The following is a 27361-nucleotide window of genomic DNA, read 5'->3' on the forward strand; positions in this document are numbered from 1 at the left end:
CATCCATCCATCCATCCATCATCCATCCATCCATCCATCCATCCATCCATCATCCATCCATCCATCCATCCATCCATCCATCATCCATCCATCATCCATCCATCCATCATCCATCCATCCATCCATCATCCATCCATCCATCCATCCATCCATCCATCATCCATCCATCCATCCATCCATCCATCCCTCCATCCATCCATCCATCCATCCATCCATCCATCCATCCATCATCCATCCATCCATCATCCATCCATCCATCCATCCATCCATCCATCCATCCATCCCATCCAGCTGGGTGTTGCCTGGTGATGAGCACAGCTCTGTGCACAGCCCCTGACTCAGGAGCTGTGTTATCACAACTGGAGGGCAGAGTTTTCCAAGGACAAAGGTTTCCAAGGACAAAGGTTTCCAAGGGCTGCTCACGAGCGTGGAGCCCAGACCATTTCCCACCCCCTGGTCTCCCGCATTCCCTCTCCCAGGCTGCAGGAGCAGCTGCAGGAGGCAGGGCAGCCAGGAGGAAGGCAGGCAGACAGCTGTCAGCCTGTGAATCAGCCCCTGCACCCGCTCTGGAGGAGAACTTTGGGCTCCCGCTGCAGAACAAAGAGCAGCTGCTTCTGACACTTGCAGCTTTCCTCTGATGAGGGAGTGGGATTTGCAATTGCAGATCCCGTGTAGGGAAAATGAACTCAAACAATCCGTGGAAAATATTCTCTCCTGCCTTCTCTTCATTGATCAGGTCACTGTGAAAATAGAGCCACTGAGAAAATGAATCCTCTAGGAGAATAAACCCTAATTTTCTGTAAAAGGAGAGCCAAAACCCTTCCTGATGGCAGCTGCAGGGGGGGCATTACTGGATTTCGAAAGGCTGCCAGGAGTAGAATTGCACCAAAAGGTTTGATTTTTATACACAGAGGGATTGGGAGAAACATCCCAAGCTTTAGACTGATTTATTTAAAATGAACACAAAAATCCATTTTTTACAGAACCCAGGAGCTCTAATTCTTGGGGTTCCAAGGGTGTTTCAGGAGGGTATGGGATTAAATGAGAATGAGAGGGAGTGTGTGGGATCCCTTGAAGGAGGGAATGAGGATTACAGGGGTGTGTGGGATCTCCTGAAGGAGGGAAAGTTGAAATGAGGATGAGGGGGATGTGTGGGATCTCCTGAAGGAGACAATGAGTGTTACAGGGGTGTGTGGGATTCCTTGAAGGAGAGAATGTTTCAATGGGGATCAGGAGTGTGTGGGATCTCCTGAAGGAGGGAATGTTGAAATGAGGATGAGGGGGATGTGTGGGATCTCCTGAAGGAGAGAATGCTGAAATTAAGATGAGGGGGAGTGTGTGGGACCTCCTCAAGGAGAGAATGTTTCAATGGGGATTAGAAGGAGTGTGTGGGATCTCCTGAAGGAGGGAATGAGGATTAGAGGGGGTGTGTGAGATCTCCTGGAGGAGGGAATGTTGAAATGAGGATGAGGGGGATGTGTGGGATCTCCTGAAGGAGGGAATGTTGAAATGAGGATGAGGGGGTGTGTGAGATCTCCTGGAGGACGGAATGTTGAAATGAGGATGAGGGGGAGTGTGTGGGATCTCCTGAAGGAGGGGATGTTGAAATGGGGACGAGGGGGAGTGTGTGGGATCCCGTGGCTGCTGTAAATGTAAGAGGACTGGAACAGTCCCGGCAGATAGGCGGGCTCCTGGTTTCATTGTGTGCGGTTTGAAGGCAGCGAGTGCTGAGGAAGGAGCAGAGCCTGGCTGGGGCAGTGTCTGTGTGTGCTGCAGCACTGAGGGACGGGATGGGGCGGGACGGGACGGGACGGGATGGGACGGGACGGGACGGGACGGGACGGGACGGGACGGGATGGGACGGGATGGGACGGGACGGGACGGGACGGGATGGTTTCTTGGCCAGGCTGGGAAGGAGCAGAGCTCGGCTGGGGCAGTGTCTGTGTGTGCTGCAGCACTGAGGGACGGGATGGTTTCTTGGCCAGGCTGGGAAGGAGCAGAGCCAGCCGTGAGTCACTGCAGCCACCACAGAGGTTGGGTAAGAAGCGCAGCAGCACAATTGGAGCAGCCCCGTGACCTCAGAGCCGAGCTCTGTATTTAAGATCTGGCTCGCAGATGTTGCAGGAGGCTGGGGCCGTGCGGAGCAGCTGCAGAGGCACAGCCAGCCCCGAGATGCTCGCACTGCTGCTCCTCTCTGCCCTGCTCTGGGACCGGGCTGCAGCCTGGGGCTTCAGGGATGGCGTGCTGCACAACTCCATCTGGCTAGGTAAGAAACCTGCCCCTCGTCACCCGGCCCGTGCTGCGGGCTCGCTGCGTTTGCCCGGCAGCGCAAAACTCAGCTGCGCATCCATACCAATATTTATCTGCACTGAAATTCATTGAAATAGCTTCATCTGAATAGCAACTGGCCCTTTTTACAACCTTACAATTTCACTGAACTGCAGGAAATGGTATTTATTTATTTTAGAAAGGTAATTATAAAACATATAATCTGAATGTATTTTCCTGCAGGAAGAGTTATTTATTTATTTTTAAAAAGTAATTATAAAATATATAATCTGAATGCATTTTCCTGCAGGAAAAGTTATTTATTTATTTTTAAAAAGTAATTATAGAATATATAATCTGAATGTATTTTCCTGCAGGAAAAGTTATTTATTTATTTTAAAAAGTAATTATAGAACATTTCATCTGAATGTATTTTCCTGCAGGAAGAGTTATTTATTTATTTTTAAAAAGTAATTATAAATATATACTCTGAATGTATTTTCCTGCAGGAAAAGTTATTTATTTATTTTAAAAGGTAATTATAGAACATATCATCTGAATGCATTTTCCTGCAGCGGGAGGTAAAGTGAAAACCGCGTTCATTAAATAACAGTGGCTTTGTTTTGAGGGAAAAGGAGCCTGAAAAGAAACATTTGCCAAAGGAATGAATTACTTTCTGCATGAACATACTTCCCATGCCTGGGGTCCAGCATGTGAAACTAAATGATGTGGAAATAACAGTGATAACATTTCCTGGCTCTCTGGAAGAGTGCAGAAACGGGGATGTTTGGGCTGTTCACGTCGTTTGGGGAAGGTTTCAAAAGGGCAAGACAAAAATGCTGTGGGAAGGTTTCTGGTACCTCCAGAGGGTCTCCAGAGCTCTGAGGGCTCTTTTATAGCTCGCTGTAATTATCCATTACAGCAGAGAGCGAACCCAGCCTAGAGCCCGCCAGAGGATGCCAAAATCAAGGCACGCAGCGAGCGCTCTGTTTTCCAGACAAATGCTTCCAAATCCCCCATCCCCACAGTGTGCTGTGGATTTCCCTGAGGATTTCCAGGAATCCCTGGAGCTGGCAGTGCTCAGGTGTCTCTTGAGCCACCACCACGTGGCTCCAGCCCCTCTCAGAGGAGTCTGCAAAGCCCCAGGAGCACAAACGAGGCACAGAAAGGATCCTTTTCCATTGGGCTGCTGTTTTGGTTTGGAAAGACAGGTGCCTGCTGAGGAAGGCAGGAGCTTCCCCTGAAATGGAGAATGTAACCCACCCCTCTCCAAATTGCTATAAATTTTAAATTAAGGGGCTCTCAGGCAAAAAATATGGGAGCAGGAAATAACAATAAGTAGTTATTAATAGTTATTGTTAGAAATAACAATATATAGTTATATAACTTATATATATGAAGTCATAAGTTCTTAAGAAATAACAAATAAGTTCTTTAATAGAGAAGAAAATAAAAGGACAAAATAAACAATGCAGTAAACTGAAAACAACACTGCCAGAGTCAGAACACAACCTGACACCCTGTGGGTCAGGGTGCTGGCAGCAGAACCATTGGAATTGTGGCTGCAGGGCTGGTTCTGCTGGAGCAGGGATCCTGTAGAATCCAATGGGAATTGTGGCTCAGCCCTCCTGCAGTGTCAGGGCTGGTTCTGCTGGAGCAGGGATCCTGGAGAAAGGTGCAGTCTCTTCCTCTGAAGATCCAGGGCAAGAGGCAGCTGCTGCTCCTCTGGGGAATCCAGTGCAGAAGCTGTGCTGGTGTCTCAAAATCTCCAGATTATATCCAGGCAGGAATGCTTGGCTGGTGTTCCAGAATCTCAGATTATATCCGGGTAGGAATGCTTGGCTGGTGTTCCAGAATCTCCAGATTATATCCGGGTAGGAATGCTTGGCTGGTGTTCCAGAATCTCCAGATTATATCCAGGCAGGAATGCTTGGCTGGTGTTCCAGAATCTCCAGATTATATCCAGGTAGGAATGCTTGGCTGGTGTTCCACAATCTCCAGATTATATCCAGTTAGGAATGCTTGGCTGGTGTTCCACAATCTCCAGATTATATCCAGGTAGGAATGCTTGGCTGCTGTTCCAGAATCTCCAGATTATATCCAGGCAGGAATGCTTGGCTGCTGTTCCAGAATCTCCAGATTATATCCGGGTAGGAATGCTTGGCTCCTCCCTCTGGGCTCACATCTCCCAATGGGATGCTGTAGTTGTTATCAGCCATGCAGGGACATTCCATGGCTGTTATCAGCAGGTGTCCCCCCAGAGGGAGGAGGGATTGTGGAAGAGATAAGGAAACTGCTCTTTTAATGGCTTCTCCTTCCCCCCAAAGCTCGGGCCCTGCCTGCTGTACCTCACAATTCCTGAGGCTGCTCAGGTGGGGAGGGCTCCAGGAAAGAGCAGCCTGGAAGCTCCAGGCTCCACCTCTGCTGGTCAGAAATTTGGGATAACAGCCATCATTTGAGCAGTTTCATGAATTTGAAGGCAAATCTTTTTAAATGCCTTAAAATGGAGCGACTGTGTGCTAATTGGAATGCATCATAAAATTCTGTTTGGCTACGCCTCTACGCATTTAGCAGGAGAGTAAACAAAAATAAACCAGGGGGTAAAAAACCTGATGGCTTTTGCTAAGTAAACAAACCAAAATAGAAATGCACCATCTTGTGTAAGTGCAGCAATAACATTGCTGAAATGAACCTCAGAGTGCAGTTAATTCAGTTACCAATGGAATTCAGTGACTCTGTATATAAATGAAGATAAAATTGGCAAATTCGCAGCCATCCAGTTCATGCTTCTTTGCATTTAAAATAAAATAACTTGAATAGTAAAGGAAGTCACCCCAACCTCAGCCTCCCCGTGCTTGAGCATCAGAGGAATAAAATCTGGGGATGCACAGTGACATCTGAGCTCTGCTTTTCTCCTCTTCTGATAAAGAGCCAAAACCAAAATTCAGGAAAATTTCCATTTTAGCTTTTTCCTCCGCAAACCCTTAGCATATATAAATATAATATTGATGTAATGTATAAACATATAATAAATATATAAAGATATAATATGTACATTTTATTTTATACATAATTATATGTACATAAGTATACATTAATATAAATAATTATGTACAAATATTTATATATAAATATATAATATATAGATAAATAATAAATTTATAATAAATATATAACATTATGTATATAATAGATATAAATATATAAAGATATTAAAATATTATATATATAATGTTTTAATATATGTTTTTATTTTATATATATATATATATATATATATATATATATATAAAAATCTTGAATTGCTGTCACTGGAAACACTCCTTTTACCTTTCACCTTTTTCCTTTTTCCTTGTCCCAAAGCCCCTCCTGCTCTTCAGGCAGTGCTGCTGCAGCTGCTCCTTGGGGATGTGTTCCTGGTGCCACTGGAATTTTGGTGCTGCTCCCTTTTGCCACCAGCCCATTGTGAGCAGGGGTTTTTTGCCAGCTGTGGGAGGGTTGGCACAGCCTTGCCCAGATTTGCTCCTGGGCTCATCCCAGTGCCAGTTCTCAGAGCTGTGGGGTTTTCCAGGCCAGCTGCTGCCCTCTGTTCACAATTCCAATTCCTTTCCCATTCCCACTCCCTGTCTCAGGGCGTTTAGGTGCTGCACCAACCCTGTTTGGTGAAGTTCTCTGAGCAGCAGACGCCCCTGCCAGGAGCTACGTGGCCACCCTCTGCTTAAAAGTGAAATATTCCTCTTTATCTAGCACTTACCAGGGGTCTCATGCATAGTGCAGGTCCTTTATTGGCCAAATTTCGTGCTGCCTGTGTTTGTGCAGCAGAGGCTGGCTGCACTTCAGCCCCTCCTGCTGCTGTGGGTGAGCTGAGGGTCACTGTCCTGGCAGGATCCCACTGTCCTTGGAGAAGTGGGACCCATGGCCCCATGGCACGTGCTTGTGCTTGCCAGAAAAATCAGCATTTCCTGCAGGTTCATCCTCAGAGCTCCATGAACAGCAATTCCTGTGCATTTTCCTGTCAGTGTGGGCATGGAAACACGTCCAGAGCCATAAATATGGAAATGAGGAGTTCACCCTGCTCTGACCCAGCTCTGTGGCTGATGCTGAGTTTGTCTCCCTGCACAGTGGAATTAAGGAGGGATGGGGGGGAATAGTGCCAGAGCAAGATCCCATCAGTTAATGGGGATTTTCTGTCAGTGTCACTGCCTGGGACACCCAGAGCTGGGGCAGGACTCTGTGGGGTCTGTTTTCCCAAGGCTGTTTTGCCATGTTGCAGAGGAATAAAAGGGATGGAGGCTGCTTGCTCCTCACAGGCTGCTGCTGCTGCTGCTGCTGCTGCTGCTGCTGCTGCTGCTGCTGCTGCTGCTGCTGCTGCTGCTGCTCTCAGCCTTGCAGACTCTGTGAAGGGCTGACCTTCCCAGAAATATATCCATTATTTGGCTTCTTTTCTTCCAAGGTCAGGATTAAATGTGTGAGATGGGATTTCTTGTTCGGACTCAGGTGTTTGTTGGTTCTTGTCTCTGTCACAGTCTCACAAACCCTGAGTTCTGCAGCACTTCACTCTGACACTCTAAAAATGGAGCCCTGTCTCTCTCTACAAGGCCTTTTAAGGATAATTAAGAAATGACACATCAATTATTTCCAATTTAACCCAATAACTAATCACTGATGTCCTGCAATGGGGACTTTTTTATCCAATTACACAAAACAACCCAAACCTGTGAAGAAGAAGGCGAAGAAGGAGCAGCCTCTGCCCTAAACCCTCCACCTTGCTCTCTATCTATTCCTGTACTCTAAACCCTTAAACTCTGAGTTTCCCCCCCTGTGATATCACACACTTCTATCCAAACTGCACACCCACAATCCCAGTTCCACCATTCCATTTTGGAAGCTTCCCCACGGCCCCAGGTCAATGCAGTGTTCTCCTGGGGGTCAGTGCCTGCCAGCACAGAAATCCAAAATTCCCAGCAGCCAACAGAAATATTCTGGAAAACCTGCTGCCTGTCCATAGTGACATTCCAGCAATAAGTGTGGGGAGGTACCTTTAGAGTGATAAGATCTGAAAATAACATTGCCAGGTGAAAAAATAACCAACTAAAATGGTGAGGTTTTAGTGGCAGCACTGAGAGCTCAGGGAATACAATCAGTGGTTTCCAATCCCCTTCCCATGCTCTGCAAGGATCAATGATGGGGATTCCAGGCTTCCAGGCCAATGATTGGTGTTCCTCATCCTCAGAACTAAGAACAAATTCTTGCAAAATTTAAAACTTTAAAAAGTTTAGAAAAAAATTTTGAACTTTCTGAAATTCTTCAGAACTTTTGTCCCCAGTCCTTGTCCCTCACACTGTGCTTTAAAATCACTGATGTGTTGAATTCTCTAAGAAAATCAACACAATTTTCTGTGCCTCAGACATTTCCAGGACCATTTCTTGCTGCCTTCTGCATATCCTTCCCCAGTCTGATAAACATGGCAAACATGGGGAAAAAATCATTCCAACTCTTTAAATTGTCATCTGAGAAATAGATTTATAGGAAATTAAATTATTTTTATAGTGTATTGTAATTAAAAAATAGTTATCTTGTAATTATAATAATGTGAATTATAACATCTGTGTTGTCTCACCCTTCTCATGAGACTGAAAACGGAATAAAAGTTTTTAAAACGCCTCTGAGTCAGAAAAGGGCCTAATCCAACAAGAGAGAGTAAAAGCATAATTTATACCTCGAGCAAACTATCAGCTTTTTTATCATCTGCACCTGTGAATGCCAACTTCCAGTTAAAATAGAAATATTTGCAGAGCCTGCAGGCAGGCCCAGCACTGAGCTGGCTCCTGGGGGACTCAGGGATTCCCCAGCCCTGCATTCCCAACCCTGCTCACACACACACTGAGCTGATTTATCTTGATTTCTCATGGGCTCAGCCATGACAGACTGCTGAGTGACTGAAAACTAATACTTCCTGTGAATAAATCAAAAGTTATGTTTCTGCTTTTTTCGCTCTGCGTGCTTTGAGCCGTGCAGATTTCCCAGTTCGCCAACCTTACCCAAATGTTTGGGTGACTTTGGCAATGCTTCAGGTTTAGATACCAAATGTTTGTCCAACACAGCCCCAAAAAAAACCATTTCCCACCTGCTTAAATGGTGTTCCAGTGGGTCTTTGACCAATCCCAAAAGATATTCAAAAAGCTGTAGCAGGCACATTTATGGGATCATCCCAAACCATCTTTGGATTCTGGTGGAGGCATGGGAACAGTGTGTTCCTCACCTTCCCAAGGCATCTTCTGGCCCTCAAGCTCTGGAGATCCCTGGCTCCATGTACACGACCTGTTGTGTCAAATTGAATTATCCAGGCAAAGATCCATCTTTAGTTATGGGTGTTACTCCCTTTCACAGTGTACTTAAAAATCAGGCCTCATGAATGAATTCCTATGAATAAATTCTTAGTTTAAAAGGAGTGCTTGTACCAGAACACGCCACAGTCCCCCAGCTGTGGGTTGTGAGGCTCCTTCAGGAAGGTTTTTCTGTGGAGGAGCTGTTATCCCATGCCAGTGACATTCCCAGGGACGCTCTCCCTCTCCTCAGACTGCTGTCAGCAATATCATTTATTTCTCTGGGCACAAAACCCACCCTGGCAAACATCATCCTGGGTCTATTAAGGGCTCTCACCATTCCCAACCACAATTCAGTGGCTTTTAAAAAACCCTCCCCTAAACCCAGCCAAAAGCACCAACCCCAAGCGTGTCCCTAGAAAATAGATTCTTTATTTTTATGCTGCAAATAACTACTGTAAAAATCCTGCTTTCCATCTTTTCTCAGCCACGTTGGCTGGGCAGAGCTGCAAACAGCCATTCCTCCCAGATTCTGCTAAATATAAGTGAGACCTAAACAAAAAACCCCTCAGATGAGATATGCAGATTGCTGCTGAGACAGATTTCCATACATATGGCACCAGACAAGCTCAACATGCAAAGATTGTAAAACTTGTAGCAGCACTGGCAGTTTCTAGGTTTCCTTGGAAAGCTGTTTTGTCTCGGGATTGCCACGGCAAAGTAAAAAATAATGAAGAAATTGCTTTAATTTTCCGTGCAGCAGAAATGTCAGCCAGCAATTGTTCTGGTCCTGCCCTTTGTGACACACGCTCGGATATTTTTATTTGACATTTTCCCCCCTTTAATTCCTGCCTCTCCTCTATCCAAGTAGCTGTGATTTCACTTCTCTGGAGGTTCAAAACAAGGCTCTGATTCATCTTGCAGAGGCTCTGGGAGTTCCAGCCAGAAGGATGCTGTGAGAGGGATCCAGGAGGATTCCCCTGGGTCAGGCAGGACACACAGGGCTGGGGCTGCTGGCTCCAAACTGTTCCCAAACCTCTGCCCCTGGAGCAGCCCGGGGGAGCCTCCCCAGCTCTTGTTGATTTTCTGTTCTTCACAAACTCTCCCAGCACTGACTGGCCCTGGCCTAAACTTCCCCCACCCCAAATCCTGGCTCTGGGTGTCACACACACCCCATGGGGGTCACACACACCCCTTGGGGGTCACACACATCCCTTTCTGGGCTACCTAAAAACAGAGGCCAGACAGAATTAAGGCAATAAAAAGCAGTTTATTTATTGAAGGCCTTCAGGTACGTTCAGGGCAGACAAAGCCCCCCAGGGGCTACACTCAAAATGGACAACTGGTCACAGGTTTCACACTTTTATAAGATTGGTCCATTTATATACTGGGGGTTGATCTGTTCCAATTCCAGCTTCAGGTCATAAAGTCATTTACCCCAAGTTTGCTGCCCCCAACTCACTTCTGTCTCCATCTCTCAGGGCCTGAGGCAGTGAGGTGTCCTTGATTCCCAGGCCTGGAGAGGAATTGTTGGTCTGACAAAACGGGAGAACAGCAGCTGACACTGGACATGGAGTTTCTACACTAAAGAATTGCAGGATTACAAATACATGAAAAATATAAAAGCTAAAATCCTAAGGCATCACATACATCCACCCCTCTGGGTGTCACACACATCCCTGTGGGGTCTGCAGGTCTGAGCTTTCCTGATGCTTCCTGTGTGGCACAGGTGAACGTTTCCCCTTCACCTGGGTTATAGATACAGGTGAAATTAAAATATTGGCTTTTTGCAATAATTAAAATAGATTGCATATGTATCGTGTTAAAGTAACTTGGTTATAAAGATGTAGGTTTTATTTCTGTTGTTGATTAAGCTTAGACATAAAGTTCTCAGAAGGCTGATACACTGTACTATACTATACTATACTATTTTATATTATATTATAACACATATTATAATATAATATATTATAATATTATATAACATATTATAGTATACTATAATATATATATATAATTATATAACATATATAACATACATAACATATTATAGTATATAATATGTTACATATTATATATATGTAACATATTATATATAACATATATAACATATATGTTATATAACATATTATAGTATACGATACTATATTATACTATATTCCTATACTAAAACTATACTAAAGAGAAAGGATACATCAGAAGGCTAGAAAAGAATGAACAATAAAAACCCAGACTCCTCAGAGAGTCACTCACAGCTGGCTTTGATTGGTCATTAAGTAAAAACAATGCACATGGAACCAATGAAACAATGACCAGTTGGCAAACAATGGCCAAACCACATTACAAAGCAGCAAAACACAGGAGCAGCAATCAGATAATCGTTGTTTTCATTCCTCTCCGAGGCTTCTCAGCTTCCCAGGAGAAAATTCTGGGCAAAGAGATTTTTCAGGAAATATCCGAAAATATTTTTTTTCAGAAAATATTGAGCGCATCCAGAGGAGGGCAACAAGGCTGGTGAGGGGCTTGGAACACAAACCCCGTGAGGAAGGTTTGAAGGAGCTGGGGCTGTTTAGCCTGGAGAAGAGGAGGCTCAGGGGTGCCCTCATTGCTCTCTACAATTCCTGAAGGGAGGCTGAGGACAGGTGGGGTTGGTCTCTGACAGAAGCAGAGGACACAGCCTCCAGCCACGGCAGGGAAGGGATGGGTTGGATTGTAGGAAAGATATTCTGTGCTGTTCCTGTGAGCCAGCAAAGGCCTCCTGAAGATAAAGGGAAGCCCCATATCTCTCCTGAGGAAGACACCAAGGCTGTCACCATGGAGAGGTGATGAAGGAGAGAAAGATAAAAGATACGGACTCCAGCTGGCTCACAGAATGATGTGGCTCCTTGGTCACCCACTGTCGGGTCCGTCTGTCTGTCTCTGCCCTGACATGGGCCGGGTGGTTCTTGGGTGGCACGCGATGCAAAGGACGAGTCTGGACTCTTCAGCTTTTCGATCTTCAGGTTGTTTATTGTTTCTTATCTACAGAATTTTCTGTCTGCCCAACAGAGGTCTGATCTGCAAGGCAGCCAAGGGCACTCTGACCACCCACGGGGCGGTCATGTCTTTTTATACTAAAATCTACGTACACAATATTTACCTTTATTTTCCAATACTTTTCACCCATGTTAGCAAGTGCACCTTCACCAGAAACCAATCCCCAAGTGCCAACATCACCACAGGAGATGGAGGACAAGAAGAAGAAAGAAGAAGGACAAGACACGCCCTGATCCCTCCATCTTGTCTCCATAACCCCCCTGTACCAAAAACCTTAAAGTCTGTATTTCACCCTCTAAATGTGTCTCTTTTACACCCTTCACTCTAAAGTGATTCTCTTGTCCTCAAACTGCTGTCACTTCTGTGGATGGATCAAAATCAAGCCACCAAACACTCTTGGCAACATTCCAGGATTTCCAAGACCCCCAAGGGTTCTCCTGGCATCTCTGGACATCGGGAACGATGTGCTGAGATCCCACAACCCACTGAGAACTTTGTTTCTTTCTTGTGACCAACGAGCAGTGAATGTGTCTGTTAAGTAAATGTGGATATCTTGAAAAGCTATAAAAGCAACGTGTTGCTATAACAAATCCCTCTTATGCACCCTTCTGATGGAGTCCTGGTACTTTGTACTGTGTCACGCTCTATAGTGACGTGGATATTAAGAAGAAATTTTTCACTGAAAGAATAATAAAGTACTGTGATAAGACCAGGATCTTCAGATTGGCCTTATCCCTGAGCACTGCAGGATGGTCAGGATAGCTCAGTCCCTGTGGGAGACAGAGTGCCCAAATCCCCCTCAGCTCTCAGCCGTGGCCACCCTTGGCAAGCTCAGTGATTCCAGCTCTTTAGTGATTCCAGCTCTTTAGTGATTCTCAGCTCTCTCAGTGATTCCAGCTCTTTAGTGATTCCCAGCTCTTTAGTGATTCCAGCTCTTTAGTGATTCTCAGCTCTCTCAGGATTCCAGCTCTTTAGTGATTCTCAGCTCTCTCAGTGATTCCAGCTCTTTAGTGATTCTCAGCTCTCTCAGGATTCCAGCTCTCTCAGGATTCCAGCTCTTTAGTGATTCCAGCTCTCTCAGGGTTCCAGCTCTCTCAGGATTCCAGCTCTCTCAGGATTCCAGCTCTCTCAGGATTCCAGCTCTTTAGTGATTCCAGCTCTCTCAGGATTCCAGCTCTTTAGTGATTCTCAGCTCTCTCAGGATTCCAGCTCTTTAGTGATTCCCAGCTCTTTAGTGATTCTCAGCTCTTTAGTGATTCCCAGCTCTCTCAGGATTCCAGCTCTTTAGTGATTCCAGCTCTCTCAGGATTCCAGCTCTTTAGTGATTCTCAGCTCTCTCAGGATTCCAGCTCTTTAGTGATTCCAGCTCTTTAGTGATTCTCAGCTCTTTAGTGATTCCCAGCTCTCTCAGGATTCCAGCTCTTTAGTGATTCTCAGCTCTCTCAGGATTCCAGCTCTTTGTTGCTCGCTGGGTCACCTTTGGCTGGGGCAGAAGCAGACGGGAGAGAGGAGAAGGAGAGGTCCTGGTGTTCCACAGCCATGGTTTATTGAGGGATCTCTGAAGGGTTCCATGACCGCTCTTCTCCTGCCAAATGGGCTAAACCAGCCCCTTTTTATAGGGTATAGGGGGATCCAAACTTGTCCAATAGTGAGGGTCAGGGAAAAGGTGACCTGTGGGGTTACAGAGATAAGCTATGGGGCGAGACAGAAGACAGGAGCTTATTTTGCTGTCTCATCATCACTCAGCAGTTCCTGCTGTTGAGTCTCAATCCTCCATGGAGCTCTGGCCAGCTCCATGGAGTCTGCTACAGTACTGGAATGCTCTTCCCAGGGAGGTGGTAGAATCACCACCTCTGGATGTGTTTTATAAAGGACTGGACACGGCACTTGGCGCTATAGTTGAGGTGTTTGGGCACAGGTTGGACTCGATCCTAGAGGTCTCGTCCAACCTCATTATTCTGTGTGATTCTGTGATTGTGTGATTCTGTGATTGTGTGATGGTCTGTGATTGTGTGATGGTGAGGCACAGGCGCTGGCTGACGCTGTGTCCCTGTCCCTGTCCCTGCAGAGCGGGCGGCCGGCGTGTACCACCGCGAGGCGCGCTCCGGCAAGTACCGGCTGACCTTCGCCGAGGCCAGGGCCGTGTGCGAGTACGAGGGAGGACACCTGGCCACGCTGCAGCAGCTGGAGGCAGCTCGGAAAATAGGTCTGGGGAAACACAGGGGCTGAGGGGGCTGGCTGGGGGTTGGCGTTTCTGTCCCGAGCTCTGGGGCTCGTTGGGAACTCCACGGGGTTTTGGTAAGGAGCAGGAGGAGTGCCAGGGTGTCCCCACCCTCCCAGCCAGGAGTTCCCAATGTCCCATCCATCCCTGCCCTCTGGCACTGGGAGCCATTCCCTGGCTCCTGTCCCTCCATGCCTTGTCCCCAGTCCCTCTCCAGCTCTCCTGGAGCCCCTTCAGGCCCTGCCAGGAGCTCTGAGCTCTGCCTGGAGCCTTCCCTTCTCCAGGGGAACATCCACAATTCCATGTGCAGCTCTGGTCCAGCATCAGGATTTGGGAGGCACCATGGGGAGAAGGCAGGGAGGGGTAAAAAAAGGAGATCTTTGGAACAATTATTTTGCTGCATTTTGTCTCCAGAGAGAATCTCCAGTTCTTGGGGCATCTCCATGGCCTCCTCAGGACTCACTCCAGAGCTTCTCTGTGCCAGGGCCCCACCACCCTCAGCCAGGAATTCCCAATTCCCAATGTCCCATCCATCCCTGCCCTCTGGCACTGGGAGCCATTCCCTGGCTCCTGTCCCTCCATCCCTTGTCCCCAGTCCCTCTCCAGCTCTCCTGGAGCCCCTTCAGGCCCTGCCAGGGGCTCTGAGCTCTGCCTGGATCCTTCCCTTCTCCAGGGGAACATTCCCAGCTCTCCCAGCCTGGCTCCAGCTCTGGGAGCATCTCCCTGACCTCCTCTGGACTTGCTCCAACCACTTTTATTTCCATCAAGATATTTTGTCTACAAGGGAATGAGTTCTGTGCTTGGTGTGAAAAGTGGAGCTGAGTGAGATCTCCCCTGCATTTCCAGCTGATTCCTAAGAAGTTCTTCATTCATTCAGAGCACTGGGAAAACAATGGAAAATATCCTCCACTCCAGACATTTTTTCACTCTGCTGTTGAGTCAGAAGCTGGCTCCCAGCAGCAGCACATGTGAAAAGGGTACTTTTGTTTCTTCTGAGGAGCTCTGAGCCCTAAGATGCCACAAATATGTTCCAGTTCCTCTCCATGAAAACATTGGATGGGTCTCTACAACATTGCATTCTTTGGCTGTTGGTGTTGAGTTCTCAGCCACAAAATGCATTAAGGGGATCTTTTTGTTTGGCAAGAAATCCCTGAGGCATTTCAGGTATTTAAATTTAAATTGAAAGTGTTTTAAGCAAACGCTTGGGGATTTTAGCTGTCTGTAGTATTATATTTATTTTTAGAACTTAATGCTGAGAACCCTTGAGATGGGATTGAGTAAATTTGTCTGACTTCAAAAGGGAAAGAGAGAACACCCTTGGAAAACCCATCCTATGGCTAATTTGATTACAAGTGCTGGTAGAGCGCTTAAACCTGACTGTGCAGTCCATCTGCATTCGATTTGGGGCTTCAGATGAAGAACCAGTAATCACATCGTGGAGAACACAATTCAATTTTACCCTCTGCATTTCAAATTATCCTCTCAACGTCCTGTTCCCCCCTGTAGCTCAGTTTCTATCAGGCCAATCACACCCAGGCTGTTGAGTCAGACTTGGTGCAATAAGGGCAGCCCAGGACTGAGCATTTTCTGCCTCCTTTGCTGCAGGTTTCCACGTGTGTGCTGCTGGCTGGATGGCCAAGGGCAGAGTTGGCTATCCCATAGTAAAAGCTGGAGCCAACTGCGGCTTTGGCAAGACTGGGATTGTTGATTATGGAATTCGCCTCAACAGGAGCGAGAGGTGGGACGCCTACTGCTACAACCCCAACGGTGAGGAGCAACCACAGGGCTGTCCTGCTGTCCTCTTCTGTCCTCTTTTCTCCTCCTTTGTCCTCTTTTGCATCTAGCCCAAAATTTCTCTGAATAATCTGAGGGCTTTCTGCCCATAATCTGAGGTATTCTGCCTGCAACAGGGTAAATTTAAGGTTAAACCTTCTTTTCTTTGGTCTGAGATGGAACAGCTCTGAAAATGAATGCCTTGCCTGGGACTGGCATTCTTAGGAGGATTGTCCTAGGGGGGAGCTGGGAGGAATTCCTAGGGAGGAATTGTTCCCTGGGAGGGTGGGAGGGTCTGGCACAGGGTGCCCTGGATCCCTGGCAGTGCCCCAGGACAGGTGGGATGGGGCTTGGAGCAGCCTGGGACAGTGGGAGATGTCCCTGCCATGGCAGGGGTGGATGGGATGAGTTTTAATGTCCCTTTCCATCCAAACCATCCTGTAACTCTGTGATTCTCTGAGTGGAACTCCCACCAGCAGCGCTCTGTGTGTAATTGGAGGAGGAGAAGCGGCTCTCCAGAGCAGATCAGAGTTCCAACAGGACTGACAAGAAGCCCAGCAGAGACATCTCCCCATCTCCTGCACGCTGCTCTGCAGGTGACTGCAGCACCCACGTGGGCACTTGGTGTCCCTTCAGCCAGAGGGGACAGGCAGAGGTGGCACCAGGCAGGGCAGCAAAGCTCAGCCTGGCCCCGCTGCTGCTCCCTGGCCTGGCAGAGCCAGGCTCAGGCTGGGCCATGACGTCTGCACAGCTGTGCACATTTTGTTTGTGCTCCCAGGGCTGGGGCTTGTTTATGTTCATCAAATAGCTCTGTGGGGTGGGGGCCCTGCCAGATGTTCCACACAGAGCTGAAGGGACACTCCTGCCCTCGGAATTTCGGCGTGGGACCGTTCCTTTGTCTGCTCTGGGCCACAGGGAATTGCTGTCCAGTTTGGTCAGAGCTCCAAAGGAAACCAGAGCTGCCAAAAGTGCAGAGCCACGAGCCTGCAGCACTACAGGGATTGGTGTCCAGGGGCTGTGCAGCCTGGCTGGGCTGTCAGGAAGGCGGGACATGAGCAGCTGGGGGGACAGGGACAAAGCCCTGGCAGAACTGAGCCCGTGCTCTGCTCCAGGAGGCCAAAGAGGGCAGGAGGAACTTGTGGAACTGTTGAGGTGTTTGAAGTGTTCATCCCACCCAGCAGTGATCATGAAATGATGGAATGGGCTGGCTTGAAAGGGACTTTAAAGCCCATCCAGTGCCACCCCTGCCATGGCAGGGACACCTCCCACTGTCCCAGGCTGCTCCAGCCTGGCCTTGGGCACTGCCAGGGATCCAGGGGCAGCCCCAGCTGCTCTGGGAATCCCAGCCCAGCCAGGAATTCCCAGTTCCCAATGTCCCATCCATCCCTGCCCTCTGGCACTGGCAGCCATTCCCTGGCTCCTGTCCCTCCATCCCTTGTCCCCAGTCCCTCTCCAGCTCTCCTGGAGCCCCTTCAGGCCCTGCCAGGGGCTCTGAGCTCTGCCTGGATCCTTCCCTTCTCCAGGGGAGCATTCCCAGCTCTCCCAGCCTGGCTCCAGAGGGGCTCCAGCCCTGCAGCAGCTCCTGGCTCCTCTGAACTCTCTCCAGCAGCTCCAGGTCTTTCTTGTGTTGCAGCCCCTGAGCTCTCCAGGTGCTGGGGTGGAGATGAGCTGGGAAGTTCTGGGCTTGTGGACAATGTACAAACTCAGGGGGTTAATGGGGTTAATCCATCTTATTGCTCCTAATTCCCGTGCCCTGAATCTCCTGACACAGCGCCTCCCTCTCCCCAGCTCTAAACTGGGATAAATCCTAAATTCAGGCAGGAATTCCCAGTTTGGTCAGCCCCACTGGCAGGGAGCTGGCAAAGTCCAAAAGGCCACTGGATCAAAGCAGGAGTGGTTTTATCCCAAAGGGGATGTGGAGCAGCAGGAACAGCAGGAGTACAACAGCAGGTCTGTGATCACGAGCTGGTTTTTGTTTGAGACACGCTTGCAAGGGGTTTTGAAGAGAGGATGAATGTGAGTGTCAGTGTGACTTGCAAGTACAGCTGTAAAGCTGGAGAGAGCCAGAAATCCCAAATGCATCTCACATAAAACACAGCTCTGGCCCCAAACCCACTGAAGGCAATGAAAGCTTTTCCTGTGAATTCAGTGAGGTTTGGATCACGCCTCTTGCTTCCAAAATATCTCCTTCCAAAATCTGGGTGTCTAGGTTTGAAAAGCCAGGTGTCTGCTAAGGAAGGCAGGAGCCTCCCCTGAAATGGAAAATGTAAACCCCCTCCCTCTGAATTATTGTAATTTTGAAATTAAGGGGGGCTCTCAGACAAAGTTATGGGAATAGGACTAACAGTTCTTTACTAGGAAAAATTAAAAATACAAATACAATTGTACAAAAAAAGAAAACAAAACATTGACAGAGTCAGAGCAGCCCCTGTCCCCTGTGTGTCAGGGGGTGGCACAGCCCCATCCCATGGGGGCTCAGCCCTCCTGCAGTGCCAGCTGTGGCTCTGCTGGAGCAGGGATCCTGCACAAGGGGGGAGTTTTCCTCTGCAGCTCCAGGGCTGCTGGAGATGGGCCTGGGCTCCTCTGGGAATGCAGGGCAGCAGAAGCTGCTCCTCTGGGAATGCAGGGCAGCAGAAGCTGCTCCTCTGGCAATACAGGGCAGCAGGAAGCTGCTCCTGTGGGAATGCAGGGCAGCAGAAGCTGCTCCTCTGGCAATGCAGGGCAGCAGAAGCTGCTCCTGTGGGAATGCAGGGCAGCACAAAGCTGCTCCTCTGGGAATGCAGGGCAGCAGGAAGCTGCTCCTCTGGCAATGCAGGGCAGCACAAAGCTGCTCCTCTGGGAATGCAGGAGAGCAGGAAGCTGCTCCTCTGGCAATGCAGGGCAGCACAAAGCTGCTCCTCTGGCCATGCAGGGCAGCAGAAGCTGCTCCTCTGGCAATGCAGGGCAGCAGAAGCTGCTCCTCTGGGAATGCAGTGGGCAGAGGCTGCTGTGCTGTCCCAAACCTCAGATTGGATCCAGGTAGGAATGCTTGGCTCCTCCCCTGGGCAGAGCATCTCCCAATGGGATGATGGAATTTTATCAGCCATGCAGGGACACTCACTGGCCATGGACAGAAGATAATTAATAATTAGTGGCCCATGAACAGCAGAGATCTCCTGGAGGGAGGATTGGCTGTGGGAGAGATAAAGAAAAACTGCCCAATGGACAGAGGATAACTGCCCCACCTCTGACAGATGGGGATCGGATACACCAAGTCATTAGTTACATCAAAATAGCTCATTATATTCATTGGACAAAGCAATAGCTTATTGTGTTTGATTGGTACAAAGCAATTAACATCAATAATTAATTGGCAGGAGTTTTCAACAAATTTTTAAGGCACGAGTGCTGCTCACTAAGGCTGCAAATATCCCTTATGTGTCTATTTTATCAGTTTCCATGCGAACAGCCTTGCTTTCTTCCTTGCTGTGGATAAATTCCTATTTTATTGATTTCTTCTGCTGCTAACTCAGTTGTTTGGCCTGCAGAGCAGCTGCTAAGCCTGTCCACAAGAATCTTTGTCACTCTGGATGTCCCCGTGTGATTCCCTTGGAAAATCTCCAGCTCCAAGTGTCTGAAGATTCAAACCACAGCCAGAATTAAAACTCCAACTCTCCCTGCTTTTACCTCCCCCTTAGGAAAAGAGTGTGGTGGAGTCTTCACGGATTCCAAACACGTTTTCAAGTCTCCAGGCTACCCGAACGAGTACGAGAACGAGCAAGTGTGCTACTGGCACATCCGGGTCAGGTACGGGCAGAGGATCCACCTGCAGTTCCTGGAGTTCGATGTGGAGGATGACACGGCCTGCCTGGCTGACTTCCTGGAGGTCTACGACAGCTATGATGATGTCAATGGATTTGTGGGCAGGTAAAGCACATTTGATATGCAAATTTATGGTAAATTGGTCCCCCCCTTCAGAAAAATGCTGTTGATTAATTATAAATTGTAACATTTTTGAGATACATGTAAAATGAATAATATATCATATATAATTTATAATATATAATGCATAAGATGTAATGCATTATATATTGTCTATTATATATAGTATATAGTATATCGTATATGGTATACTATAGTATATATGCCATATAATATATAGTATATTGTAATATATAATAATATACTATATATAATATATACTATATACTATACATACTATATATTACAATATACAATAATTATTAATACTATATTAATAGCATCGTATTGTTATTGCTATATTATTATTAATAATATATGATATAATAATGATGTAATAATAAAATAATATATATTATAGTATACTATATATTGTCATATATACTATATTATATATGGTATAATATATATACTGTATATATAGTATATATTATAATATATGCTATATATTATAATATGCAATAATTAATACTATATTACTGGTATTATATTATTATTTCTATATTATTATTAATTATACAATATATTATAGTATACTATATATTATCTATACTATATATTATAATATATTACATATTATATGGCATATATACTATAGTATACTATATGCTATATATACTATAGTATATTACATATTATATATGATACATATTATATATACTATAGTATATTATATACTATGTACTATAACATGTTACATACTATATACTATATATATATATTATATATACTATAGTGTACACTATATGCAATATATACTACAGTATATGACATTAATCACCAGCATTTCCTATTTTTCCAGGTTTTGTGGAGATGAGTTGCCAGATGACATCATTAGCACAGGTAAATTATTTGCACGCTTTGTGGGAACTGAAAAAACTTAAAACCAAAATATATGGGACAAAAAATTAAATGCCCAAGATATATCTGGAAAAAAACCCTGAAATTATTTTTTTTTTAATGGTAAAAAATTAAAATTAATTAATTAAATAAAGAAAATGAATACTGCCCTAAAATATTTCCCAAAAAAAACCAAAATAGATGTGAAAACAATTAGAAAACCCCCAAAATACACGTGAGACCCCCCCATTTTTCTGCCCCCCAGCCAATAAAATTTGATTTTTCCTGTTCAGGGAATGTGATGACGCTGAAGTTCCTGACGGACGCCTCGGTGACCGCAGGGGGGTTCCAGATCCGCTACTCCACCCTGGACACGCCTGCCCCGGCCAAAAATGCCTCAGCCCAGGGCAAAAGCACCTTCGTGGCTGGAAAATTTGGGATTATGTGAGCAGAACTCCAGGCACAGAAAGGGGCTCTAGACTGAACACTATTCAGATTTTTTTCTGACATTTTTTTCATCTCTTTCTGAGATTTTTTCATGTCTTTCTGAGATTTTTTCATTTCTCTTTCTGAGTTTTTCTCTTTGGCTTCTCTATGTTTTGGTAATAAACTACACTTAGGGAATAAATTATAAGATATACTTACATGGATAATAGAGAATTATTTTTAGAATACAAGTACTGTAAAAATCGGAAGAATTCATTGCCACCAAAGACTTAAAATTTATTTTTTTTCTGTATAAACTGCTCCTTCTCCTCATTTCTTGCACCACTTGAACAAACTTTTTGTGTGTCTGTCCTGATTATTTTTAAACTTAACAGGCTCTTCTCTCCTTATTTCCCTTGATTTCCACATATTTATTTTTTAGCCTGTTGCTTTTTTTCCTGTTCTTTACACATTATTGTTTTTTTAATTAACTGGTCTTCTTGAACTGGAAGGGCCTTCAGTGTAAGGTTATTTTGAAGACAAAAATTCATCTTGTGGATGGCCTGGCAGCCACCAGGTGAAGATTGGGAAGCAGCACAGAGAGCACAGGATCAGCTGGATCCACACTTCAATTTTCCTGTCAGATCCAGGGGTTCTGGCAGGGTTTCCTCATCCAGAGAACGAAGTCCTTTCAGAAAAATTAAAGGAATTACTTGGTAAAGAGAATAAAAGTGGTGAGAGGAAGCAGCAGGAGGAACTTCTCACCAAGCACGTTCAGAAGACACCATCGAGGTTCTGGACCTTGTTTACACGGGTTGGAGACTGCTCTAGTTGAAATTGCTGAATTTAAATCCTTTAAGACTGTTCTAGTTGAAATTACTGAATTTAAAATTCTTTAAGATTGTTCTAGCTGAAATTGCTGAATTTAAATCCTTTAAAACCGTTCTATGAATTTAAATCCTTTTAGACTGCTCTAGTTGAAATTGCTGAATTTAAAATCCATTCAGACTGTTCTAGTTGAAATTGCTGATTTTAAATCATTTCAGACTGTTCTAGTTGAAATGGCTGAATTTAAATCCTTTAAAACCGTTACCGTTCTATGAATTTAAATCCTTTTAGACTGTCCTAGTTGAAATTGTTGAATTTAAAATCCTTTAAGACTGTTCTATGAATTTAAAATATTTTCAGACTGTTCTAGTTTAAATTGCTGAATTTAAAATCCTTTAAGATTTTGAGTTGAAATTGCTGAATTTAAAATCCTTTCAGACTGTTCTAGTTTAAATTACTGAATTTAAAATAATTTCAGACTGTTCTAGTTTAAATTACCAAATTTAAAATCCTTTAAGACTGTTCTAGGTGAAATTGCTGAATTTAAATAATTTAAGACTTTTCTAGTTGAAATTGCTGAATTTAAAATCCTTTCAGACTGTTGAAATTGCTGATTTTAAATCCTTCTCCAAATGTTTTTACCTGAAGCAGCATTAAAGCTACCTCTGGTCTAATCCCACCAAGCTTGCAGTGAGTTATTTTTGTTTCTTGCATATGCAATTAATTGTATTAATTTAAAGGAGTAAATAAGTTTTGTTTCTGAGTGTTTTGTTGAGTCCAGCTCTGCTGAAATTTAATGCCCACTAAGAATTTTCCTGTGAATTCCATTTTGTTTGCAGCATTTGTATTCCTCATCACCTGAATTCATCAGGAATGGTTTTGTGGTGGAATCTGAAATGCAGGGAACTCTCAGATCTTTGGGCCTGGAAGCCAAAGTTCAGAATTAAACCCAGGGTTTGATCTGAGACCTTGGAAAAGGCTCCCAAACTCAGGTGCTAGAAGCGAGAATGTGAATTTATAGCATAAAGCAGAGACATGTTAAGCTAAGGAAAGTTTAGAGTTTTAGAGTTTAAGATATAGAGAAAATAAAAGCAGTTCCAGAGGTGAACAAGGAGTTTAGGATGCAGCACTGTGGGTTTGTGTGCCATAACACGATGGCTAAGAAAGCTCACACACGAGTCCATAAGATGAAATATTTAAAGATTGGGTCAAAACCATAAATATCCTTGTTGGCAGTGCTTTATTGGTCAATAGATCCTTTAAAAGTCCTGTGACTGAGGGTCTTGGGACCTTCTGGGCCATGCAGTGAAGATGTGAGCCCAACTCACCCTTCCTGCCTGTGTAGAAGAAAAATAAACCACATCATTTAAAAAACTCAGAGCTCCCATCTCTAACTCATTTGGAATTCCTTCACAAATCCCCATCGTTTGCACAAGGAAGATCTTAGCCCCATTTTTGCTTTATTTCTTCTAATTTATTTCATTTCTGAGCTTTTATTGTCATTTCACTGGGAATATAATTTGGCTGTACTGAAGAACAACATTGCAGCTCCTCTCCTGGTTATTTCCAACACTCTATTTGTGCTCCACGAAACGAGTTTGGTATCACCACATTTCTGGGATGTAACTGGATTTAAAATGTGCTTTTTAATCCTGCCACCTTGTGTTCACAGCGTCTGTTGTACAACAGCATTCCCATTTTCCAGGATCAGCCACAGCGCTCGTCCATAGGGAAGGGAATAAGGAAAAGCATGGGGAGAATATAAATATTTTATTTATGACCTCGGCGTGGGGCTTTTGTTGTTGTTGTTTCTTTAACCGGGAGGAGACAGGATGGATAGGGATGAGAAGCAGGGAACACCAGGACTCCCCATGGGATAATTTTTGGGGAAGAAACCCAGGGGATCCGGTTCCGCTAGGCATGGCCGGTGGCACAGGGACGCCCTGGAGGTGACAGAGCCTCAGCCATGCCCGGCTCTGTCCCGCAGCTCCAGGGCTTTCCAATTTTGGGTTCGGGATTTCCTATTTCACCCCAGGGCCCTCAGGGAATTCCGGCTTGTGCTCCCACGGAGCTGGAGTTCATTTCCAGTCATTAATTGGGGATTTGACCCCACGTGCTTCCTCCCGAGGGTCACCTCCGGCCTCGTGACCGGGGACAGGAGCCCGGGAACAGCCGGAGCTGTGGCGGGGCGTGTTTAGGTGGGAAATGAGGGAAAGGCTCTCCCCGCACAGCGTGGGCTGCCACTGACCAGGCTCTCCGCGGAACGGTCACGGCCCCGAGGCCGCCACAGCTCCGGGAGCGTTTGGACAGCGCTCTCAGGGTGGGATTGTCGGGAAGCGGCCATGGATGATCGCCCCTTTGCGCCGCTATTCCCGGATCCCGGCACCCGCGGGCCGCACCGCCCGCTCCGCCCGAGCGCCCTGAGCACCGCCCCGGCCCCGCCCCCCGAGCGGCCCCGCCCTTCCCGCCGCGCCTCCTCCAATCAGCGACGAGGGGCGGGGCTGCCGCGGGGCGCGGGAACCTCCGGGCCGCGCTCCCATTGGCCGGAGCCCGCGCGCCGCCGGGCCCGCCGCGCGCGCCGCCATCTTAGCGCGGGAGGCGCGCGGCGCTGAGGGGTGGCCGCGCCGGGGGGAGGCGGCGGAGGTGGTGGTGTCGCCATGAGCGCTCCCGGCCCCCATCCCGAGCCCGCCGCGCCCGGCCCCGAGCCCGAACCCGCCGCTCCCCAGCCCGCCGCCGGCTCCAGCCTCGGCCCGCTGCTCCACACGCTGGAAGACCCCGGCGCGCCGCTGGGAGAGCTGACGGACGCGCACCTCACCATCGTCAGGTGAGCGCGGGGGACGCGCACGCTGCCCGAGGGGAGCGGGCGGCCTGAGGGATCGGGGCGGGCGTGCGGAGCGAGAGAGCCGGGAGCGCCATCGGAGCGGGACCTGCCGGCCTGGCTGGGGCAGCGTGGCCGCGGGCAGACCGCGGGAGACATGCGGGGCTGGGGGGAGGGAGGAGGAAGGGAGAGAGGGAGGAGTGAGCGGAGGAAGAGGAGGGAGGAAGGAGCGCATGTCCGCAGGGTCTGCGCATCGCAGAGCCTCCCGACCCCCTTGGATTCCTGGGCCAGAGGTACGTTGGGAAATAAGAACTTTCTTGTAATGATAAAGCTTTGCGGCTTTATGATTGGAAGGGTGAAGTTTTTTAGTTGGCGTTTGCCGCGTTTTCACTGCATTTCTTTCTGGAAGGTGCTTCTTGCCCATGAGGTTGTGCCTTTACCTGCACCTGGCCGGTTTTACCATGTGCAAAGGCACGATCTCTTTCTCTCAGTTTCTCCCTTCGGTCCTGCAGTGAATTTAAAACTGTAGCTACTCACATGGCAGATTTTACAGGTTTCTAGAAATAACTGACAGCAAAAAACCCTCCTGATGTAAGTATTAAACATCAACAGGTTTCTTAGTTGCTGAACTCAGCACGGTTTGGGTTTTGCAGTGAGGAGCAACTGATGATTAACGTTTTATGGGCTAATTGCAGCTTTTCTGCAAGAATGTTCCTCACATACGTGCAAAGTCATCCTTGCTGCTTGTCAGACCAGGATTTTCCTGCATTCTGGAACTGCTTGTGAGGAAGGTGCTTTTGCAGCGAGTCATTTAAAGTTTGCCTGCTACATTTTAATGTTTTTATAGGAGCTGACCGAAAAATGAAAGCCCTTAACGTTTCCACGAGTGTTCTTTAGGCAGAAAAGGAGTCATTACTCACTTTGTGCAATATGCAGGATTTTGCTGCTGGCTCAGACCTTGTGCAGGCATTTCTGCTCTTCAGCTCCTTCAGAGTTTTGTTAATTGCCTTCAAGAACATGTGCTGCTGTGTATCAGAAATTTAAAATTGAGTCAGTTACAAGGTATTTAACCTGGAAATATTGTTTGTTTTCCCTCCTGCTCCTTGCAGTCGCTTGAGTGGTGAAGGAGGCAAAGCCTTCACTGCAGATTTCAGGAAACACTTCCCTCAACTCTGCAAGGTGTTCAAGGTATGGTTTTTACGCTCAGTTCTCTTACACTTCAGTGAACAAAGATATATTTTGGTGGGCAAGGTCAGTGGGCATTGAAAGACTCGAATTTCGGTTCATTTATAGAGTCACAGAATCATTAAGGTTGGAAAAAACCTCTGAGTCGTGGAATCCAACCCTTAATGAGAATGCAGGGTAGTGGCAGAGCAGGACAGGGGTTTTTGGGCCAAATAGATCTTCCTTGTGATGAGGAATTACTGCATTAAAAACCAAAATGCTGGGACTCGGATGTATTCAGGCAGCATCCTACAGTTCAATCTAATCTTCCAGCCAGGAGAGATAGTGTGTTGTGGCTGCCTTAGAAACATTTCACAATATGCAGAAAATGTCAAGGGTTTGTAAGCAGTAGTGTAAAGGTTGTTCTTAGCCATTTTTCCCTCTGTTTCAGAAGCCTAAAAACAATTGGAGAGTCAAGTGAGAGAACCTAACATACACAGCCAAAGTGAAAAACTTGGGATGTTTGGGATTTATTCCATTAAAGGTGTTTTTATTACAGAGAGCAAAGATGCCCTCAGCACCTCAAATTGTTTCACTGATTTGGTGTGTACAGAATTCAGGGAGGGTTTCCTGCCTAGGTGGGTTTTTCACTTTTTTGTTTGCTTTTTCCAGCTTCCCAGCAGTGTTGGTATTCAGACAATAAACTCAATATTTCTCAGTTACTTTTCTAACCTGAGATTCTGTGGATTTGGGTTGTGTTTTTCTTTTCCAGGCACACATTTCCAGTCCAAACTTGGAGCTCAGTAATGCAGCATTGCAGGCCTTGGGCTTCTGCACTTTTAATTCAAACAACACAGCTGAATTATCTGGTAAGCAAACAGAATGTGACTATAAATATACACATCAGAGCTCTTTCTTTATGCTTTTCTTAGCTTTTGTTTTAATTTTGGCCAGGTTCTGTCTGTAATATGAGCAGTGTGATCAGTTCATTAATTGCATCATGTTCACAAGTGGTGATGGTTTTTCATGGTGTTACACTAATTCTGTTTCACTAACTCCTGGTTTCATTAAATGCTTTGGTAGCAATTAGTACAGTAATTAGTTGTGTGGAATTAGTGATCAAAAAAAGATATTCTTGTGGGAAAAGAGTGAAGAACCTATTTGTAGGATTTCTGAGTGCACAGTAGAGCTTTTCCATATTTTCCAGCTTTTTTCTTGGAGATTTCTTTGTTCCATCAAATCATGGAGTGGTTTGAGTTGGAAGAGACCATTAAAGGTCACCTAGTCCAGCCCCAGCTATTTCAAATTAATCCAAAATCTTATGATCTGCATTCCTAGAAAGTGCTGAATCCCTTTGACAAAAGGTTTTGCTTTTGAGAGCTTGGGGCTTTGCCTCAAGGTAAAACCACAGGGTTTTGGTACCAGGGGAGAGGGCGTTTTTCCTGTTTGAAGTTGGTTTTTTTTGGTTCTTCTCCTCCACTTTTTCAGTGTCTTCTGCTTTCCTGTTGTGCAGAATTCCCCCTGATTTCCTGTGAGAGCAAGGCATTTCTAATAATGTCTGTCTGCTGTCTTTCTTTCCTCTCATTTTTTCGAACCAGTTGATAAATGACAATTTTATTGCAGAATGTCAGGCCCCAGAAGTCACAAAGCCCTGGAAACAATGGGGAGTTGGAAAGGGAGGGAGGACAAGCAGCTCCTGTA

The 27361-nt window shown here is 46.2% G+C and overlaps 2 protein-coding genes across 2 annotated transcripts in view; both read left to right on the forward strand.

Annotated features, from left to right (window-relative positions):
• The first annotated feature begins 2073 nt into the window (after nucleotides 1–2073).
• On the forward strand, nucleotides 2074–22441 carry TNFAIP6 (TNF alpha induced protein 6). The gene is made up of 6 exons (XM_071434265.1): nucleotides 2074–2266; nucleotides 13699–13836; nucleotides 15457–15618; nucleotides 19302–19530; nucleotides 20387–20427; nucleotides 20718–22441. Exons 1-6 carry the CDS (start codon nucleotides 2116–2118, stop codon nucleotides 20870–20872), a joined length of 876 nt encoding a protein of 291 aa, XP_071290366.1. The 5' UTR covers nucleotides 2074–2115; the 3' UTR covers nucleotides 20873–22441.
• Nucleotides 22442–24215: 1774 nt separating this feature from the next.
• The window catches only part of RIF1 (replication timing regulatory factor 1), a 40495-nt gene continuing 37349 nt past the window's right edge, over nucleotides 24216–27361 (forward strand). The window contains exons 1-3 of the mRNA XM_071435511.1: nucleotides 24216–24502; nucleotides 25606–25684; nucleotides 26433–26529. Coding sequence (XP_071291612.1) covers nucleotides 24336–24502; nucleotides 25606–25684; nucleotides 26433–26529 — 343 coding nt within the window. The 5' untranslated portion in view covers nucleotides 24216–24335. The remainder of the gene's footprint in view (nucleotides 24503–25605; nucleotides 25685–26432; nucleotides 26530–27361) is intronic.

Source organism: Agelaius tricolor, unplaced genomic scaffold (genome assembly GCF_023055355.1).
Source record: "Agelaius tricolor isolate 1412-34295 unplaced genomic scaffold, bAgeTri1.0.p SCAF_10, whole genome shotgun sequence".
NCBI classification, from domain to species: domain Eukaryota; kingdom Metazoa; phylum Chordata; class Aves; order Passeriformes; family Icteridae; genus Agelaius; species Agelaius tricolor.

What these genes read in the sequence shown, in the direction of transcription:
- TNFAIP6 (XM_071434265.1), top strand. Translation starts at nt 2,116, where the DNA reads ATGTTGCAGGAGGCTGGGGCCGTGCGGAGCAGCTGCAGAGGCACAGCC. An exon ending in GGAGGCAGCTCGGAAAATAG is followed by an intron (nt 13,837 to 15,456) that starts GTCTGGGGAAAC and finishes CCTTTGCTGCAG; the next exon opens with GTTTCCACGTGTGTGCTGCT. An exon ending in AGATGACATCATTAGCACAG is followed by an intron (nt 20,428 to 20,717) that starts GTAAATTATTTG and finishes TTTCCTGTTCAG; the next exon opens with GGAATGTGATGACGCTGAAG.